This window comes from Pecten maximus, chromosome 18 (assembly GCF_902652985.1).
Source record: "Pecten maximus chromosome 18, xPecMax1.1, whole genome shotgun sequence".
NCBI lineage: Eukaryota > Metazoa > Mollusca > Bivalvia > Pectinida > Pectinidae > Pecten > Pecten maximus.
The window spans coordinates 816727-839887 of record NC_047032.1 but is presented as its reverse complement, the minus strand read 5'-3'; the positions used below and the strand labels follow the sequence as shown (position 1 = coordinate 839887).

Genomic DNA, 23161 nt, shown 5'->3' with positions numbered 1-23161 from the left:
GTATAGAATGTTTAGCTTGGCTCTTCACGTGGGATTATATTGTCAAATATTTGTCTGAGCTACTGCAGCCCCCATTTACAGTAACACAATATCATACTGTCTTATAAGTACCTTAATCAACATTGTGAAATTTGTTTTTTGAAAAAGCTGACAACATTTATCCACTTAATTTAAGTGAAACAAGTGTAAAGTTCAGAATGAAGTTGTCAGCATTAAACTTTTGAAACAACAGTTATGATTGGCTGACTGAAACGTACCATGACCAGATTGACTAGTGACAGAGCATTGAGCGAGATATCCCATAGATACATGAAGCCAAGCATGTCAATGATGATCATGAGGATAGTTATGACGATCATCAACGCCGAAAAGATGTCAAATCCGAGAAGCAGGAATGTCACGATAAATATGGCGATCACACAGAGGGAAAGATTGAGGATAGTTGCCTTCCACATCGTTAGGTACTGCTCGTAGAACACGTAGAAGATACTGCAAAACAAATAGGAACATTAACAGTGAGACTATATTACTGTTGAAAATATTAGACCTCCAAATCAATATATCTATTAACAACTTTGCAATTTAAGTTTCAAAAATCAACATTTTCTAACTATTTTGGCTGATAACAGGACCTTGAAAATAACAGTTTTTAGTTAAAAATTGATATCAAAGATATTTTGTCGATTTGAAAACACAACATATAATCAAGATTTTATTTTGATTGTTTAATTTTTTGAGGAGTTCTTTTATTTTGTTTGCAATAAAGGATGTATTTTTGTTTGCAATAAAGGATGTATTTTTGTTTACAATAAAGGATGTATTTTTGTTTACAATAAAGGATGTATTTTTGTTTACAATAAAGGATGTATTTTTGTTTACAATAAAGGATGTATTTTTGTTTACAATAAAGGATGTATTTTTGTTTACAATAAAGGATGTATTTTTGTTTACAATAAAGGATGTATTTTTGTTTACAATAAAGGATGTATTTTTGTTTACAATAAAGGATGTATTTTTGTTTACAATAAAGGATGTATTTTTGTTTACAATAAAGGATGTATTTTTGTTTACAATAAAGGATGTATTTTTGTTTACAATAAAGGATGTATTTTTGTTTACAATAAAGGATGTATTTTTGTTTACAATAAAGGATGTATTTTTGTTTACAATAAAGGATGTATTTTTGTTTACAATAAAGGATGTATTTTTGTTTACAATAAAGGATGTATTTTTGTTTACAATAAAGGATGTATTTTTATTTGCAATAAAGGATGTATTTTTGTTTACAATAAAGGATGTATTTTTGTTTACAATAAAGGATGTATTTTTGTTTGCAATAAAGGATGTATTTTTGTTTACAATAAAGGATGTATTTTTGTTTACAATAAAGGATGTATTTTTGTTTACAATAAAGGATGTATTTTTGTTTACAATAAAGGATGTATTTTTGTTTACAATAAAGGATGTATTTTTATTTGCAATAAAGGATGTATTTTTGTTTACAATAAAGGATGTATTTTTGTTTACAATAAAGGATGTATTTTTGTTTACAATAAAGGATGTATTTTTGTTTGCAATAAAGGATGTATTTTTGAGGAAATTTTGAACAGTTACTGTTATCGCGTGTCAAAACATTAATTTTTCAGAATTTTTTTTCTGTACTTAAAAACAAAAAGAAAATAGCTAGAACCTTCCAAAATGATAATTTCTACGGTAGTCTATTTCATGGGGATGTACGTGGAATCAGCATATCTACCTGTAAGGGAATACTTTGTATTGCTTCCCCTTGGACTTCATCAAACCTGTGATGTTCTGGGATATAGAGTTAGCATGCTTTAGAGCCTCTATGTAGTCAGTGGAGGTCTTCAGTATGGTGTGGTACGTCATGAAGTACGTAGCTGTAAAATAACACGATTTTGTTTAACATCTGTGGAGCTGAACATCAATAATGTCCAAAAGTTAAACATTTGTGGAGGTTATCATCAATAATGTTCAAAAGTTAAAGATCTGGGGAGGTCATAATAAATAATGTTCAAAAGTTAAACATCGGACAACTGTGGAGGTTATCATAAATAATGTTCAAAAGTTAAACATCGGACAACTGTGGAGGTTATCATAAATAATGTTCAAAAGTTAAACATCGGACAACTGTGGAGGTTATCATAAATAATGTTCAAAAGTTAAACATCGGACAACTGTGGAGGTTATCATAAATAATGTTCAAAAGTTAAACATCGGACAACTGTGGAGGTTATCATAAATAATGTTCAAAAGTTCAATATCTGCGAAGCTTAATATTTTGTTACAGTAATTTTCAAGAAATTCCAACTATATATACTGAGTTATTATATCCAATAAACACGATTCAGATTTTTTTCCATGTGGTATATTTTTCAAAACATTCAACATATATTCAACATTTGTAGAGTTTGAAACTATAGTTTTTTGAAGGAGGGACTTCTCATGAAGATTTTAAACAATTATTTCCATGTGACGCAAAGTTTGTCAATGTGAGAGAATTTTACCTCCAACACCGGTCTTGTTGTGAATAAGATCAACAGCACTCCCATAGGCTGCATGTCCCCTGTAGACAAAGAATTAGGATCAATAAGCTGAGGGCATTACACGTACCGAGGTCATTACACGTCCCGAGGTCATTACACGTACCGAGGTCATTACACGTACCGAGGTCATTACACGTACCGAGGTCATTACACGTACCGAGGTCATTACACGTACCGAGGTCATTACACGTACCGAGGTCATTACACGTACCGAGGTCATTACACGTACCGAGGTCATTACACGTACCGAGGTCATTACACATCCGGAGGTCATTACACGTACCGAGGTCATTACACGTACCGAGGTCATTACACGTACCGAGGTCATTACACATACCGAGGTCATTACACGTCCCGAGGTCATTACACGTACCGAGGTCATTACACGTACCGAGGTCATTACACATACCGAGGTCATTACACGTACCGAGGTCATTACACGTACCGAGGTCATTACACATCCGGAGGTCATTACACGTACCGAGGTCATTACACGTACCGAGGTCATTACACGTCCCGAGGTCATTACACGTCCCGAGGTCATTACACGTCCCGAGGTCATTACACATCCGGAGGTCATTACACGTCCTGAGGTCATTACACGTACCGAGGTCATTACACGTCCCGAGGTCATTACACGTCCCGAGGTCATTACACGTACCGAGGTCATTACACGTCCCGAGGTCATTACACGTACCGAGGTCATTACACGTACCGAGGTCATTACACGTACCGAGGTCATTACACGTACCGAGGTCATTACACGTCCCGAGGTCATTACACGTACCGAGGTCATTACACGTACCGAGGTCATTACACGTACCGAGGTCATTACACGTACCGAGGTCATTACACGTACCGAGGTCATTACACGTCCCGAGGTCATTACACGTACCGAGGTCATTACACGTACCGAGGTCACTACACGTACCGAGGTCATTACACGTACCAAGGTCATTACACGTACTGAGGTCACTACACGTACCGAGGTCATTACACGTACCAAGGTCACTACACGTACCGAGGTCATTACACGTACCAAGGTCATTACACGTACTGAGGTCACTACACGTACCGAGGTCACTACACGTACCGAGGTCATTACACGTACCGAGGTCACTACACGTACCAAGGTCATTACACGTACCGAGGTCACTACACGTACCGAGGTCACTACACGTACCGAGGTCACTACACGTACCGAGGTCATTACACGTACCAAGGTCATTACACGTACCGAGGTCATTACACGTACCAAGGTCATTACACGTACTGAGGTCACTACACGTACCGAGGTCATTACACGTACCAAGGTCACTACACGTACCGAGGTCATTACACGTACCAAGGTCATTACACGTACTGAGGTCACTACACGTACTGAGGTCACTACACGTACCGAGGTCATTACACGTACCGAGGTCATTTGTGAGCTTTCTATACTATAACATTAGATTATTCCTATACCATTGATAATTTAAGTTAGCCAGATTTCCCTTGACATTCAGAAATTATCGGAGTCAACAAAAAATGTTATTTAAATCCATACACAGCAACAATAATATAGTTGATTTAATAAAAACATTTTTGAAATGTAAATAATTTTCATTCAATATCATACATACTGTTCTGCTAAAATAACCTTTGTAACACATAACTTTTTCCAAATTAAATGAGCAGAATTTAAACTAGTGATATGATCTGCAGGAATTCTTACCCTTTTGCACACACAGTTCCTGGGTTGTCGCTCAAGAACCAAGGAAGATACTTCATAAAGTCTTCCTTGACAGGATGGCCATTGATCGCTCCATGAAGCTGGCAAGGTTTACACAAACTTGTATTATCTGGTACTGAAATCCAAAGTTACTGTCAGTAAGGATGAAACATTAAGGGTGAAATACTGAGTCAAGACTATATGCCTGAAGAGTCTAGTCTGGTTATTACTCTATGGGTTCTGTTTATTTAAAATCAGTAAACTGATGAGTCTGTATCAGTATCTGACTCAACACCAGGATCTACTGTAAAAAATCAAAAGTCATCAATTTTAAGGAGCTCTAATTTTATTATTTTTTTTCAAGGTTGGAATGAAAATGAATTAAAAGAAAACTAAAGTCACGAAATTAATATGCAAAAAATGAAAACTGATATCTAAAACTTAAAATGTTCATCTTGGGATGTTTTGAGAGAGATGTCTAGAACTGAAGTTTTAATATGAATAAATTCAGATAAGTATATGTCGAATAATAAAACTGCATCATACAGCTCCTCCTCCTCCTAACTAGGAATCCCTGTCAGATCTCAACTCACCTGTAGATGGACAGAAACTGCCATTATTGTTGTAGGAGCGACAGCACTGAGGATGTCCCCCGGAGTTCAGCCAGCTAAAGTAGTCGTCTACCCACGACGATACAGGCTGGGCAATGCGAGAACTGAAAGTCAATTTAACATTATCTATAAGGTGTTAAAAAATTACTAAGTATCTAAGTCTCAATGTCTAATATACATAATGTATGCTTCAAATAGCTCTAAATTAAATGTGTATCATGAGATTCATCACTGAAATTTAATAAACCCATGCCTAGTATTAAGCTGGTCAACACAGCTTTTACGGCATTGCAATATTCATTGCTATTTCTTTGTCCTGTATGAAGTTCATCCCCAGAACTTTTACAGATATGCATCAGAAGTTAAAGCATCATTGCTTTCTGTGTAATACCTCTGCATATACCTCTGTATAGTGATGTACTGTATATTGCTGTATTGTATATAGATGTACTGTATATAGATGTACTGTATACTGATGTACTGTATATAGATGTACTGTATACTGATGTACTGTATATTGCTGTACTGTATATAGATGTACTGTATATAGATGTACTGTATATAGATGTACTGCATACAGATGTACTGTATATTGATGTACTGTATACTGATGTACTGTATATAGAAGTACTGTATACTGATGTACTGTATATAGATGTACTGTATATAGTTGTACTGTATATAGATGTACTGTATATAGATGTACTGTATACTGATGTACTGTATACTGATGTACTGTATATAGATGTACTGTATACTGATGTACTGTATATTGATGTACTGTATAGTGATGTACTGTATACTGATGTACTGTATATAGATGTACGGTATAGTGATGTACTGTATACTGATATACTGTATATTGATGTACTGCATACAGATGTACTGTATATAGATGTACTGTATATAGATGTACTGTATAGTGATGTACTGTATATAGATATACTGTATATTGATGTACTGTATATAGATGTACTGTATACTGATGTACTGTATAGTGATGTACTGTATACTGATGTACTGTATACTGATGTACTGTATATAGATGTACTGTATAGTGATGTACCGTATACTGATGTACTGTATATAGATGTACCATATACTGATGTACTGTATATAGATGTACCGTATACTGATGTACTGTATACTGATGTACTGTATACTGATGTACTGTATATAGATGTACTGTATACTGATGTACTGTATACTGATGTACTGTATATAGATGTACTGTATAGTGATGTACTGTATATAGATGTACTGTATACTGATGTACTGTATATAGATGTACTGTATTCTGATGTACTGTACTGTATATAGATGTACTGTATACTCATGTACTGTATATTGATGTACTGTATACTGATGTACTGTATACTGATGTACTGTATATAGATGTACTGTATATAGATGTACTGTATACTGATGTACTGTATATTGATGTACTGTATACTGATGTACTGTATACTGATGTACTGTATATAGATGTACCATATACTGATGTACTGTATATAGATGTACCGTATACTGATGTACTGTATATAGATGTACTGTATACTGATGTACTGTATACTGATGTACTGTATATAAATGTACTGTATACTGATGTACTGTATAGTGATGTACTGTATAGTGATGTACTGTATATAGATGTACTGTATACTGATGTACTGTATATTGATGTACCGTATAGTGATGTACTGTATACTGATGTACTGTATACTGATGTACTGTATACTGATGTACTGTATACTGATGTACTGTATATAGATGTACTGTATACTGATGTACTGTATACTGATGTACTGTATACTGATGTACTGTATACTGATGTACTGTATATAGATGTACTGTATACTGATGTACTGTATATAGATATACTGTATATTGATGTACTGTATACTGATGTACTGTATACTGATGTACTGTATATAGAAGTACTGTATACTGATGTACTGTATATAGATGTACTGTATATAGTTGTACTGTATATAGATGTACTGTATATAGATGTACTGTATACTGATGTACTGTATACTGATGTACTGTATATAGATGTACTGTATACTGATGTACTGTATATTGATGTACTGTATAGTGATGTACTGTATACTGATGTACTGTATATAGATGTACGGTATAGTGATGTACTGTATACTGATATACTGTATATTGATGTACTGCATACAGATGTACTGTATATAGATGTACTGTATATAGATGTACTGTATAGTGATGTACTGTATATAGATATACTGTATATTGATGTACTGTATATAGATGTACTGTATACTGATGTACTGTATAGTGATGTACTGTATACTGATGTACTGTATACTGATGTACTGTATATAGATGTACTGTATAGTGATGTACCGTATACTGATGTACTGTATATAGATGTACCATATACTGATGTACTGTATATAGATGTACCGTATACTGATGTACTGTATACTGATGTACTGTATATAGATGTACTGTATACTGATGTACTGTATACTGATGTACTGTATATAGATGTACTGTATAGTGATGTACTGTATATAGATGTACTGTATACTGATGTACTGTATATAGATGTACTGTATTCTGATGTACTGTACTGTATATAGATGTACTGTATACTCATGTACTGTATATTGATGTACTGTATACTGATGTACTGTATACTGATGTACTGTATATAGATGTACTGTATATAGATGTACTGTATACTGATGTACTGTATATTGATGTACTGTATACTGATGTACTGTATACTGATGTACTGTATATAGATGTACCATATACTGATGTACTGTATATAGATGTACCGTATACTGATGTACTGTATATAGATGTACTGTATACTGATGTACTGTATACTGATGTACTGTATATAAATGTACTGTATACTGATGAACTGTATATTGATGTACTGTATAGTGATGTACTGTATATAGATGTACTGTATACTGATGTACTGTATATTGATGTACTGTATACTGATGTACCGTATAGTGATGTACTGTATACTGATGTACTGTATATTGATGTACTGTATACTGATGTACTGTATACTGATGTACTGTATATAGATGTACTGTATACTGATGTACTGTATACTGATGTACTGTATATAGATGTACTGTATATAGATGTACTGTATACTGATGTACTGTATATAGATATACTGTATATTGATGTACTGTACACTGATGTACTGTATATTGATGTACTGTATAGTGATGTACTGTATACTGATGTACTGTATACTGATGTACTGTATATTGCTGTACTGTATATAGATGTACTGCATACAGATGTATTGTATATAGATGTACTGTACATAGATGTTCTGTATACTGATGTACTGTATATTGATGTACTGTTTATAGATGTACTGTATACTGATGTACTGTATATTGATGTACTGTATACTGATGTACCGTATAGTGATGTACTGTATACTGATGTACTGTATAGTGATGTACTGTATACTGATGTACTGTATACTGATGTACTGCATACAGATGTACTGCATACAGATGTACTGTATAGAGATGTACTGTATATAGATGTACTGTATACTGATGTACTGTATATTGATGTTATGTATACTGATGTACTGTATAGTGATGTACTGTATATTGATGTACTGTATATAGATGTACGGTATACTGATGTACTGTATACTGATGTACTGTATACTGATGTACTGTATACTGATGTACTGTATACTGATGTACTGTATAGTGATGTACTGTATATTGATGTACTGTATACTGATGTACTGCCTCCTTCATCACCATTACCATATCTATCTGCTAATAAATCCCTGCCCATAAACAAACCCCCTTCTTATTTTAACAGAATCAACAATTTTCAAATAGTAAGCTTAAACAGGTTCAGAAATAAGCTCTTCCCCAAACTTTTGTATTACAATTCAACACTAAGGGAGGGAGCCTATTTGAGGATATAGGGCAATGTTATAGGTTAAGACATACTTACTAATTAGCCCTGAGTGAAGCAGTATACACCTGTCCAGCCAGGGAATCTTGTGGACATCCATTTCCACCACAGATTTCGTTCTGCCCCTCCATTGTCACGTAATCTTGGCCTTCCTCGACCACAAAGTACACCGGGGGTCCAACATGTAGGTACTCCGATAGGTTTGTGAAGTAGTCAAGTACGTAGGAGTCCTGTTCACCAGACACAAAAGACAGCCAAATTACAAACCAAATATAGAGGTGCCATGAATTTAAATATAAAAGATAAAGTATTTAAATTAAGATAAAGCATTAAAATTTAAAAGATAAAGTATTTTGTTTTAAAAAACAAAGTATTTAAATTTAAAAGATAAAGTACTCAAATATAAAAGATAAAGTTTTTAAATATAAAAGATAAAGTATTTAAATATTGAAGATAAAGTATTTAATAAATTGAAAGATAAAAGGAGAGTTCAAACCTATGCAATGTTTGGTTTTATCTGATCAATATTTTCTCTCTCTTTGTAATGTTGCATCTTTAGATAATTTGAAAAACAATACATTTAAAGTTTTCATATGTATAGACAAGATACTCACATCAGGCATGGAGAGTTTCTGATCAAGGCCAACATCAATTTTATGTATAAAGGCAAAACTGACAGCCATCCATCCAGTGAAGATAACAACCTATCAAAAAATCACACACTAATATACATTGTATATCTAATACAAATATTTTAATACCAATTAGATCTATCTCAAGAGATTCCTACTAACATACATGGCTTTCCCTTCCCGTCTCAACTACTTCTTAATTATGGTCAAAACGAACAAAATTAGAATAACACCCAGAACAGAAAGACATTTGCTGCAAAATAGACAAATGCATAGGTTATGAATTTTTATCCAAGGGGCATCACTCCTGTACTCAAATATTCAAAGTTTTCTCCCGGGAATATCTCTCTTAGACGACATGAGACAAAATCACACGTTTTTCAAAAATGTTCTCCCTCCATATCCCATCAAGCCATCATGTACCAGATTACACAACATCCATAGCCTTAACACTCTGCTGAAGAATGCAGAATTACTTTTTTAAAGCTCACTGAATTTTGTCTCAGAAATTTATTGTTCGCTACTGATGAATGGGCCTACCTCATTCATTTCAGTGATTTGTTGAATTGCACATGTTACATATATACAAGCATTTCACTATTGACTACTTTAAACCAAGCAACTTTTTTAATTTCCAGTCTATAAACAGCATTCGCCAGGTGATGGTCATTAACATTAACTCATGAGGTGACTTTCCATTGTCACAATAAACCAATCAACGATAATGTATCAGTAACTGATAGTACAGGTGACTTTCCATTGTCACAATAAACCAATCAACGATAATGTATCAGTAACTGATAGTACAGGTGACTTTCCATTGTCACAATAAACCAATCAACGATAATGTATCAGTAACTGATAGTACAGGTGACTTTCCATTGTCACAATAAACCAATCAACGATAATGTATCAGTAACTATGACTAGTACAGGTGACTTTCCATTGTCACAATAAACCAATCAACGATAATGTATCAGTAACTGATAGTACAGGTGACTTTCCATTGTCACAATAAACCAATCAACGATAATGTATCAGTAACTGATAGTACAGGTGACTTTCCATTGTCACAATAAACCAATCAACGATAATGTATCAGTAACTATGACTAGTACAGGTGACTTTCCATTGTCACAATAAACCAATCAACGATAATGTATCAGTAACTGATAGTACAGGTGACTTTCCATTGTCACAATAAACCAATCAACGATAATGTATCAGTAACTATGACTAGTACAGGTGACTTTCCATTGTCACAATAAACCAATCAACGATAATGTATCAGTAACTGATAGTACAGGTGACTTTCCATTGTCACAATAAACCAATCAACGATAATGTATCAGTAACTGATAGTACAGGTGACTTTCCATTGTCACAATAAACCAATCAACGATAATGTATCAGTAACTGATAGTACAGGTGACTTTCCATTGTCACAATAAACCAATCAACGATAATGTATCAGTAACTATGACTAGTACAGGTGACTTTCCATTGTCACAATAAACCAATCAACGATAATGTATCAGTAACTGATAGTACAGGTGACTTTCCATTGTCACAATAAACCAATCAACGATAATGTATCAGTAACTATGACTAGTACAGGTGACTTTCCATTGTCACAATAAACCAATCAACGATAATGTATCAGTAACTGATAGTACAGGTGACTTTCCATTGTCACAATAAACCAATCAACGATAATGTATCAGTAACTATGACTAGTACAGGTGACTTTCCATTGTCACAATAAACCAATCAACGATAATGTATCAGTAACTATGACTAGTACAGGTGACTTTCCATTGTCACAATAAACCAATCAACGATAATGTATCAGTAACTGATAGTACAGGTGACTTTCCATTGTCACAATAAACCAATCAACGATAATGTATCAGTAACTGATAGTACAGGTGACTTTCCATTGTCACAATAAACCAATCAACGATAATGTATCAGTAACTGATAGTACAGGTGACTTTCCATTGTCACAATAAACCAATCAACGATAATGTATCAGTAACTGATAGTACAGGTGACTTTCCATTGTCACAATAAACCAATCAACGATAATGTATCAGTAACTATGACTAGTACAGGTGACTTTCCATTGTCACAATAAACCAATCAACGATAATGTATCAGTAACTATGACTAGTACAGGTGACTTTCCATTGTCACAATAAACCAATCAACGATAATGTATCAGTAACTGATAGTACAGGTGACTTTCCATTGTCACAATAAACCAATCAACGATAATGTATCAGTAACTGATAGTACAGGTGACTTTCCATTGTCACAATAAACCAATCAACGATAATGTATCAGTAACTGATAGTACAGGTGACTTTCCATTGTCACAATAAACCAATCAACGATAATGTATCAGTAACTATGACTAGTACAGGTGACTTTCCATTGTCACAATAAACCAATCAACGATAATGTATCAGTAACTATGACTAGTACAGGTGACTTTCCATTGTCACAATAAACCAATCAACGATAATGTATCAGTAACTGATAGTACAGGTGACTTTCCATTGTCACAATAAACCAATCAACGATAATGTATCAGTAACTGATAGTACAGGTGACTTTCCATTGTCACAATAAACCAATCAACGATAATGTATCAGTAACTGATAGTACAGGTGACTTTCCATTGTCACAATAAACCAATCAACGATAATGTATCAGTAACTGATAGTACAGGTGACTTTCCATTGTCACAATAAACCAATCAACGATAATGTATCAGTAACTGATAGTACAGGTGACTTTCCATTGTCACAATAAACCAATCAACGATAATGTATCAGTAACTGATAGTACAGGTGACTTTCCATTGTCACAATAAACCAATCAACGATAATGTATCAGTAACTATGACTAGTACAGGTGGCTTTACAAAGCACAGTACTTAAAATTTAAATACCAAAAATTATTAAACCAAACTTTATGTCTGCATGACAACCAATTTTTCTTTTAATTCCTGTAATATTAGATTTAATATGGTTTTGGGCTATTAATTGAATACTAGTAAGCATTTCTCAATTTGCTTGAATTTCCACTTACATATAATAATGATAATATTATGCCTATCAAATTTCAAATAAATCATCTGAAAAATGTCACATAGAGAAAAAAACAAAGGCCAACAACTTTATACCATGATTATAAAGCCTACCAAATTTCAAAGTCAATAACTGTAGGAGTAAATCTCCAGACAAAATCATATACTGAAATAAACAAAGGGCAATAACTCTAGTAAAATTTAAAACAAAGAAATAAAATGGTAGAAATAAGAGTGCATGTCCATGAACTCACCACAATGGGACGGACCCATTCCTTCAATAGAAAATGTGAATAGTAGTATTTGACCACTCTGAACAGCCAGCCCTCCGACTTTTCACTCTTTTCCACAGGCAGTTGTACACAGCAGCACATGTCGTACCGATTACTCTGTTACAAAATATAGAAATGATGTATAATATATCTTCTAGTTCAGAAATTCTACATCACCTGCAGCATGAAAAATACAGAAACTGGTACCCAGGGTATCAAAAATACATGTTTGTATAATGAGAGATCTCAGTAGGATCTTGGTGCCCACCATTGAATGATCTTTATTGGTTCGATGAAAGACTGATCTTTTCTCTAATTTCCCTTCTTTCGCCTCTGTCGGCCTTTTCGCCATTTACTTATGTAAACTTGGCAGATGGATATTTAAACCAACAAGTGGACAAGGGAGTGGACTTTTAAGTAATATGACGGGGAAAATAGCCTATGGTGGTTACGCTACAAACGTTAAATAGATATAGGCCGAAATACAGTGAAATAACCAAAATTATTTCATTTTATATGGATATTTGTATCATGAATACCTGAAAATCCTGAAAATTAAGACAGAAACAGTCATTAAAATAAGCAATATAGAGAAAAACAAATGTGTAGAAAAAGAATTTCAATAAATTGCTTTAGATGATTCAACCTGTCGACATGCGGATATCATTGACTACCCGAGAGACACTTGTACAATCTTTGTGTCAAACATACCTCCTGTCGACGGGCATCCAGTGTCATCAGCCCTACAAAGCATGTGATCTGAAGGAGGAAGTCGATGAAGACAGCCATACCAGCATACATAGAGAACACTTGTACTGCGGGCATGTCAGTCAGGGCACCTAAAACATGTCATTAGAATCCAGAAAATACAATCCAAGATGGCTGTGAGTTGGCCATTTCACTAATGATTTTCAGTCTCAAACCTCAACAACCATATGTACTTAAGCATTGATGCCTTTTCTTTTTAGTTTCATTGGGGTATGAAAAAAAAATTGATTGCTAACTGTATGAATCCACATAAGGGGATTCTTACAAAAGTTTGCAAACACATTTTTTTCATACCCCAATGAAACCAAAAAATAATTGACATCGCGATATCAACGCTTATAATTAATTTTTGAAATTGAGTTTCAAAATTAAAATATGTTTAATGTACAATGGAACTGATCTTATAAAGGATTCTTTTTCACAAATCAATACACAATGTCAATGGCCGTTTTGTGACATCACATATTTCGCGTCATTTTCAGATTGATTTTTTTCATAAAGGAACATTGAACTGAACTTAAAACTGAATCTGGTGTTCTGACAACATTGATCAGTTTATTACCAGAGTAAACACATTCTTTATTAATTTTGGTATCGATTCATTTTTAAAATTCCACAAGTAAGTTGTTGTTTATAAACTGATTCAATGGCTTCATTATATGGATTCTTTGGTTTAACTGATTCTAAATCTTTTTAATTTTTTTTTTGTTATTTCAGAAAAGTATGACTGATTAAATTTCAATATTTAAATTATCAAACTGTAAATATATTCTAGAGGCTGGCAACTGACTATTATATATTAATTGTAAAACCATATTTTGTTAGATATTTATCAACTGGAAGTTTACCACTTAATTTGATACTGTTTTAAGGGTAAATTCACCCAGCATAAGAATTGTGAAAAAACGTTTCTACCACAATACCCTGTGTTATTCAACTCTCAGACCATCAGTTAATCATTACAGCTGTTGATTAACAATCTGTTTACACCACACGTGGTATAAACTCTGTACGCATTTTGATTGGCTAACACAGTGAACTTTGACCCAAGCTGCAATTGTTATTGACGTCATCAATAATCTAATGACATCACATCACCAGGTCCCGGACGTCACCAGTACACTTTATTTGCATACGCGAAATTATACTTGGCCACGTTTCCCTTTGATTCAAGTCGATATTATTGTGGTAGAAACAGGTCACACGACTCAAAATTGTTGGATATGGAATTTATTTCACACTCGTAAGTTATTTTTTTAAAGTTACAAAAAACACTCACTAAAGCTCGTGTCTTTTGTAACTTTTAAAAAACAACTTACTCGTGTGAAATAAATTCCATATCCAACAACCACTCGTTGTGTAACCTCTATTTAACCATTTTGTTCCTAAAGCTACTGTAATATTACTTTACCAAAAATGAATAACCTCTATCAAAATAGCTAAACATGGAAATTAGACCAGAATAGGACTACTTTCTCAAAATTAATGTTGATGTTACAAAAATTGAAAACCTATAACAGGAACTCTTCACATGAGAGTGCACGGCTTTTTCTCACTAATTTGGGAAAGGGCCTTTTTGTCTCATTTTGGGAAGAAAATTGGTAAATTTGGAAAGATTTTTTCAGGAGTAAACTGAAAATTTTGGGAATTTGACTGAAATATGATAGAATTTCAATTGGGAATGGGGCCCATTAACGGCCCCAAAAAAAAACCCCAGAAAAAGCCCTGAAGTGTGAATGGGCTTACCTAGGAAGAAGGCTACAGTCTCTGTGAGACTAGACAGTAACATGGAGGGTCCAACGCGGCCTACAATTCTACCAATCTGGTCCTCCAGGGACTCTGAGGGTGGCCGCACGTCTCTCTGGAAACATACAAGTCAATCATCGATTCATTTTAGATCCAATAAGCCAAAGTGTACATATTTTAGTGTACTGAAATCTAATCAATTATATTAAATAATAACATACTACTATATCACAGTAATATTTTGCAGTCTCAGGTTCACACAATATTATCCGTGGTTATTAAACCTTTAACAACCAGCCGATGTCATAAGTTCTCAACTCCCTGCGGAGCACATAGCTAGAGCTGCCATTTTGGCACTAACAGCTTACAAACGAGATTTCTTACATGGCATGCTCTATCACAAACTCATTCACAGCTGAGTCGACTGAAACACAGCAAAGTAAGGTATCTTGTTCAACAATAAAACACAGCAAAGTAAGGTATCTTGTTCAACAATAAAACACAGCAAAGTAAGGTATCTTGTTCAACAATAAAACACAGCAACCCTTCAGTCACGTAGCCCAGCTTCTTAATATTAGACCACCAAAAATGTTTACATCTTTTAAGATTGAAGAGATTTACACAACATTCTCAACATATCTAATAAAGCATTATCTATATAACTGAAAAATGTTTCAAATTTTTAAGGTTTTAAAAAAAAGGCTTAAACAAAAATGACATTTACTTATATATATATATTCAACTTTTGACTATATGTAACCTTGACCAATACCATCAGAATGTGATCTGGTTTGGAACTATATGTTATCGTATAATGGTGTAACATGAACAAGATCTGGTGTAGAACTTGATGTTATGATATTATGGTGTAATGTGAACGAGATCTGGTGTGGAACTTGATGTTATATTATGGTGTAACATGAACGAGATCTGGTGTGGGACTTGATGTTATGATATTATGGTGTAATATGAACGAGATCTGGTGTGGAACTTGATGTTATATTATGGTGTAATATGAACGAGATCTGGTGTAGAACTTGATGTTATATTATGGTGTAATATGAACGAGATCTGGTGTGGAACTTGATGTTATATTATGGTGTAATATGAACGAGATCTGGTGTAGAACTTGATGTTATATCATGGTGTAATATGAACGAGATCTGGTGTAGAACTTGATGTTATATTATGGTGTAATATGAACGAGATCTGGTGTAGAACTTGATGTTATATTATGGTGTAACATGAACGAGATCTGGTGTGGAACTTGATGTTATATTATGGTGTAATATGAACGAGATCTGGTGTAGAACTTGATGTTATATCATGGTGTAATATGAACGAGATCTGGTGTAGAACTTGATGTTATATTATGGTGTAATGTGAACGAGATCTGGTGTAGAACTTGATGTTATATTATGGTGTAATATGAACGAGATCTGGTGTAGAACTTGATGTTATATTATGGTGTAACATGAACGAGATCTGGTGTGGAACTTGATGTTATATTATGGTGTAATATGAACGAGATCTGGTGTAGAACTTGATGTTATATCATGGTGTAATATGAACGAGATCTGGTGTAGAACTTGATGTTATATTATGGTGTAATGTGAACGAGATCCGGTGTAGAACTTGATGTTATATTATGGTGTAATATGAACGAGATCTGGTGTGGAACTTGATGTTATATTATGGTGTAATATGAACGAGATCTGGTGTAGAACTTGATGTTATATCATGGTGTAATATGAACGAGATCTGGTGTAGAACTTGATGTTATGATATTATGGTGTAACATGAACGAGATCTGGTGTAGAACTTGATGTTATGATATTATGGTGTAATATGAACGAGATCTGGTGTAGAACTTGATGTTATATTATGGTATAACATGAACGAGATCTGGTGTAGAACTTGATGTTATATCATGGTGTAATGTGAACGAGATCTGGTGTAGAACTTGATGTTATATCATGGTGTAATATGAACGAGATCTGGTGTAGAACTTGATGTTATATTATGGTGTAACATGAACGAGATCTGGTGTGGGACTTGATGTTATGATATTATGGTGTAACATGAACGAGATCTGGTGTGGAACTTGATGTTATATTATGGTGTAATATGAACGAGATCTGGTGTAGAACTTGATGTTATATTATGGTGTAATATGAACGAGATCTGGTGTGGAACTTGATGTTATATTATGGTGTAATATGAACGAGATCTGGTGTAGAACTTGATGTTATATCATGGTGTAATATGAACGAGATCTGGTGTAGAACTTGATGTTATATTATGGTGTAATATGAACGAGATCTGGTGTAGAACTTGATGTTATATTATGGTGTAACATGAACGAGATCTGGTGTGGAACTTGATGTTATATTATGGTGTAATATGAACGAGATCTGGTGTAGAACTTGATGTTATATCATGGTGTAATATGAACGAGATCTGGTGTAGAACTTGATGTTATATTATGGTGTAATGTGAACGAGATCCGGTGTAGAACTTGATGTTATATTATGGTGTAATATGAACGAGATCTGGTGTGGAACTTGATGTTATATTATGGTGTAATATGAACGAGATCTGGTGTAGAACTTGATGTTATATCATGGTGTAATATGAACGAGATCTGGTGTAGAACTTGATGTTATGATATTATGGTGTAACATGAACGAGATCTGGTGTAGAACTTGATGTTATGATATTATGGTGTAATATGAACGAGATCTGGTGTGGAACTTGATGTTATATTATGGTGTAATATGAACGAGATCTGGTGTAGAACTTGATGTTATATCATGGTGTAATATGAACGAGATCTGGTGTAGAACTTGATGTTATGATATTATGGTGTAACATGAACGAGATCTGGTGTAGAACTTGATGTTATGATATTATGGTGTAATATGAACGAGATCTGGTGTAGAACTTGATGTTATATTATGGTATAACATGAACGAGATCTGGTGTAGAACTTGATGTTATATCATGGTGTAATGTGAACGAGATCTGGTGTAGAACTTGATGTTATATCATGGTGTAATATGAACGAGATCTGGTGTAGAACTTGATGTTATATTATGGTGTAACATGAACGAGATCTGGTGTGGGACTTGATGTTATGATATTATGGTGTAACATGAACGAGATCTGGTGTGGAACTTGATGTTATATTATGGTGTAATATGAACGAGATCTGGTGTAGAACTTGATGTTATATTATGGTGTAATATGAACGAGATCTGGTGTGGAACTTGATGTTATATTATGGTGTAATATGAACGAGATCTGGTGTAGAACTTGATGTTATATCATGGTGTAATATGAACGAGATCTGGTGTAGAACTTGATGTTATATTATGGTGTAATATGAACGAGATCTGGTGTAGAACTTGATGTTATATTATGGTGTAACATGAACGAGATCTGGTGTGGAACTTGATGTTATATTATGGTGTAATATGAACGAGATCTGGTGTAGAACTTGATGTTATATCATGGTGTAATATGAACGAGATCTGGTGTAGAACTTGATGTTATATTATGGTGTAATGTGAACGAGATCTGGTGTAGAACTTGATGTTATATTATGGTGTAATATGAACGAGATCTGGTGTAGAACTTGATGTTATATTATGGTGTAACATGAACGAGATCTGGTGTAGAACTTGATGTTATATTATGGTGTAATATGAACGAGATCTGGTGTAGAACTTGATGTTATATCATGGTGTAATATGAACGAGATCTGGTGTAGAACTTGATGTTATGATATTATGGTGTAATGTGAACGAGATCCGGTGTAGAACTTGATGTTATATTATGGTGTAATATGAACGAGATCTGGTGTAGAACTTGATGTTATATTATGGTGTAATATGAACGAGATCTGGTGTAGAACTTGATGTTATATCATGGTGTAATATGAACGAGATCTGGTGTAGAACTTGATGTTATGATATTATGGTGTAACATGAACGAGATCTGGTGTAGAACTTGATGTTATGATATTATGGTGTAATATGAACGAGATCTGGTGTAGAACTTGATGTTATATTATGGTGTAATATGAACGAGATCTGGTGTAGAACTTGATGTTATATCATGGTGTAATATGAACGAGATCTGGTGTAGAACTTGATGTTATGATATTATGGTGTAACATGAACGAGATCTGGTGTAGAACTTGATGTTATGATATTATGGTGTAATATGAACGAGATCTGGTGTAGAACTTGATGTTATATTATGGTGTAATATGAACGAGATCTGGTGTAGAACTTGATGTTATATCATGGTGTAATATGAACGAGATCTGGTGTAGAACTTGATGTTATGATATTATGGTGTAACATGAACGAGATCTGGTGTAGAACTTGATGTTATGATATTATGGTGTAATATGAACGAGATCTGGTGTAGAACTTGATGTTATATTATGGTATAACATGAACGAGATCTGGTGTAGAACTTGATGTTATATCATGGTGTAATGTGAACGAGATCTGGTGTAGAACTTGATGTTATATCATGGTGTAATATGAACGAGATCTGGTGTAGAACTTGATGTTATATTATGGTGTAACATGAACGAGATCTGGTGTGGGACTTGATGTTATGATATTATGGTGTAACATGAACGAGATCTGGTGTGGCAACTTGATGTTATATTATGGTGTAATATGAACGAGATCTGGTGTAGAACTTGATGTTATATTATGGTGTAATATGAACGAGATCTGGTGTGGAACTTGATGTTATATTATGGTGTAATATGAACGAGATCTGGTGTAGAACTTGATGTTATATCATGGTGTAATATGAACGAGATCTGGTGTAGAACTTGATGTTATATTATGGTGTAATATGAACGAGATCTGGTGTAGAACTTGATGTTATATTATGGTGTAACATGAACGAGATCTGGTGTGGAACTTGATGTTATATTATGGTGTAATATGAACGAGATCTGGTGTAGAACTTGATGTTATATCATGGTGTAATATGAACGAGATCTGGTGTAGAACTTGATGTTATATTATGGTGTAATGTGAACGAGATCCGGTGTAGAACTTGATGTTATATTATGGTGTAATATGAACGAGATCTGGTGTGGAACTTGATGTTATATTATGGTGTAATATGAACGAGATCTGGTGTAGAACTTGATGTTATATCATGGTGTAATATGAACGAGATCTGGTGTAGAACTTGATGTTATGATATTATGGTGTAACATGAACGAGATCTGGTGTAGAACTTGATGTTATGATATTATGGTGTAATATGAACGAGATCTGGTGTAGAACTTGATGTTATATTATGGTATAACATGAACGAGATCTGGTGTAGAACTTGATGTTATATCATGGTGTAATGTGAACGAGATCTGGTGTAGAACTTGATGTTATATCATGGTGTAATATGAACGAGATCTGGTGTAGAACTTGATGTTATATTATGGTGTAATATGAACGAGATCTGGTGTGGAACTTGATGTTATGATATTATGGTGTAACATGAACGAGATCTGGTGTAGAACTTGATGTTATGATATTATGGTGTAATGTGAACGAGATCTGGTGTAGAACTTGATGTTATGATATTATGGTGTAATATGAATGAGATCTGGTGTAGAACTTGATGTTATATCATGGTGTAACATGAACGAGATCCGGTGTAGAACTTGATGTTATGATATTATGGTGTAATGTGAACGAGATCCGGTGTAGAACTTGATGTTATGATATTATGGTGTAATATGAACGAGATCTGGTGTAGAACTTGATGTTATATTATGGTGTAATATGAACGAGATCTGGTGTAGAACTTGATGTTATGATATTATGGTGTAACATGAACGAGATCTGGTGTAGAACTTGATGTTATATTATGGTGTAATATGAACGAGATCCGGTGTAGAACTTGATGTTATGATATTATGGTGTAACATGAACGAGATCCGGTGTAGAACTTGATGTTATGATATTATGGTGTAATGTGAACGAGATCCGGTGTAGAACTTGATGTTATATTATGGTGTAATGTGAACGAGATCTGGTGTAGAACTTGATGTTATATCATGGTGTAATGTAAACGAGATCTGGTGTAGAACTTGATGTTATGATATTATGGTGTAACATGAACGAGATCCGGTGTAGAACTTGATGTTATGATATTATGGTGTAATGTGAACGAGATCTGGTGTAGAACTTGATGTTATGATATTATGGTGTAACATGAACGAGATCCGGTGTAGAACTTGATGTTATGATATTATGGTGTAATGTGAACGAGATCTGGTGTAGAACTTGATGTTATATCATGGTGTAATGTGAACGAGATCTGGTGTGGAACTTGATGTTATATTATGGTGTAATGTGAACGAGATCTGGTGTAGAACTTGATGTTATATCATGGTGTAATGTGAACGAGATCTGGTGTGGAACTTGATGTTATGATATTATGGTGTAACATGAACGAGATCTGGTGTAGAACTTGATGTTATGATATTATGGTGTAACATGAACGAGATCTGGTGTAGAACTTGATGTTATGATATTATGGTGTAACATGAACGAGATCTGGTGTAGAACTTGATGTTATGATATTATGGTGTAACATGAACGAGATCTGGTGTAGAACTTGATGTTATGATATTATGGTGTAATATGAACGAGATCTGGTGTAGAACTTGATGTTATATTATGGTGTAATGTGAACGAGATCTGGTGTGGAACTTGATGTTATGATATTATGGTGTAACATGAACGAGATCTGGTGTAGAACTTGATGTTATGATATTATGGTGTAATGTGAACGAGATCTGGTGTAGAACTTGATGTTATATCATGGTGTAACATGAACGAGATCTGGTGTAGAACTTGATGTTATGATATTATGGTGTAACATGAACGAGATCTGGTGTAGAACTTGATGTTATGATATTATGGTGTAACATGAACGAGATCTGGTGTAGAACTTGATGTTATGATATTATGGTGTAACATGAACGAGATCTGGTGTAGAACTTAATGTTATGATATTATGGTGTAATATGAACGAGATCTGGTGTAGAACTTGATGTTATATTATGGTATAACATGAACGAGATCTGGTGTAGAACTTGATGTTATATCATGGTGTAATATGAACGAGATCTGGTGTAGAACTTGATGTTATATTATGGTGTAATATGAACGAGATCTGGTGTGGAACTTGATGTTATGATATTATGGTGTAACATGAACGAGATCTGGTGTAGAACTTGATGTTATGATATTATGGTGTAATGTGAACGAGATCTGGTGTAGAACTTGATGTTATATTATGGTGTAATATGAACGAGATCTGGTGTAGAACTTGATGTTATATCATGGTGTAATGTGAACGAGATCTGGTGTAGAACTTGATGTTATGATATTATGGTGTAATATGAACGAGATCTGGTGTAGAACTTGATGTTATGATATTATGGTGTAATATGAATGAGATCTGGTGTAGAACTTGATGTTATATTATGGTGTAATATGAACGAGATCTGGTGTAGAACTTGATGTTATATCATGGTGTAACATGAACGAGATCTGGTGTAGAACTTGATGTTATGATATTATGGTGTAATATGAACGAGATCTGGTGTAGAACTTGATGTTATGATATTATGGTGTAATATGAACGAGATCTGGTGTAGAACTTGATGTTATGATATTATGGTGTAATATGAATGAGATCTGGTGTAGAACTTGATGTTATATCATGGTGTAATATGAACGAGATCTGGTGTAGAAC

At 34.1% G+C, this 23161-nt stretch overlaps 1 protein-coding gene across 2 annotated transcripts in view; it reads right to left on the bottom strand.

Moving 5' to 3' along the window:
• LOC117316113 (NPC intracellular cholesterol transporter 1-like) overlaps positions 1 to 23161 on the bottom strand; it is a 45811-nt gene that overhangs the window by 5027 nt on the left and 17623 nt on the right. For both annotated transcript variants that reach the window (XM_033870608.1, XM_033870607.1), the window contains exons 10-19: positions 15356 to 15470; positions 13553 to 13680; positions 12824 to 12958; positions 9458 to 9547; positions 8883 to 9073; positions 4872 to 4993; positions 4282 to 4414; positions 2526 to 2584; positions 1757 to 1898; positions 258 to 489 (exon numbers count right to left, since the gene is read on the bottom strand). In XM_033870608.1, the coding sequence (XP_033726499.1) occupies positions 258 to 489; positions 1757 to 1898; positions 2526 to 2584; positions 4282 to 4414; positions 4872 to 4993; positions 8883 to 9073; positions 9458 to 9547; positions 12824 to 12958; positions 13553 to 13680; positions 15356 to 15470 (1347 nt within the window). The remainder of the gene's footprint in view (positions 1 to 257; positions 490 to 1756; positions 1899 to 2525; positions 2585 to 4281; positions 4415 to 4871; positions 4994 to 8882; positions 9074 to 9457; positions 9548 to 12823; positions 12959 to 13552; positions 13681 to 15355; positions 15471 to 23161) is intronic.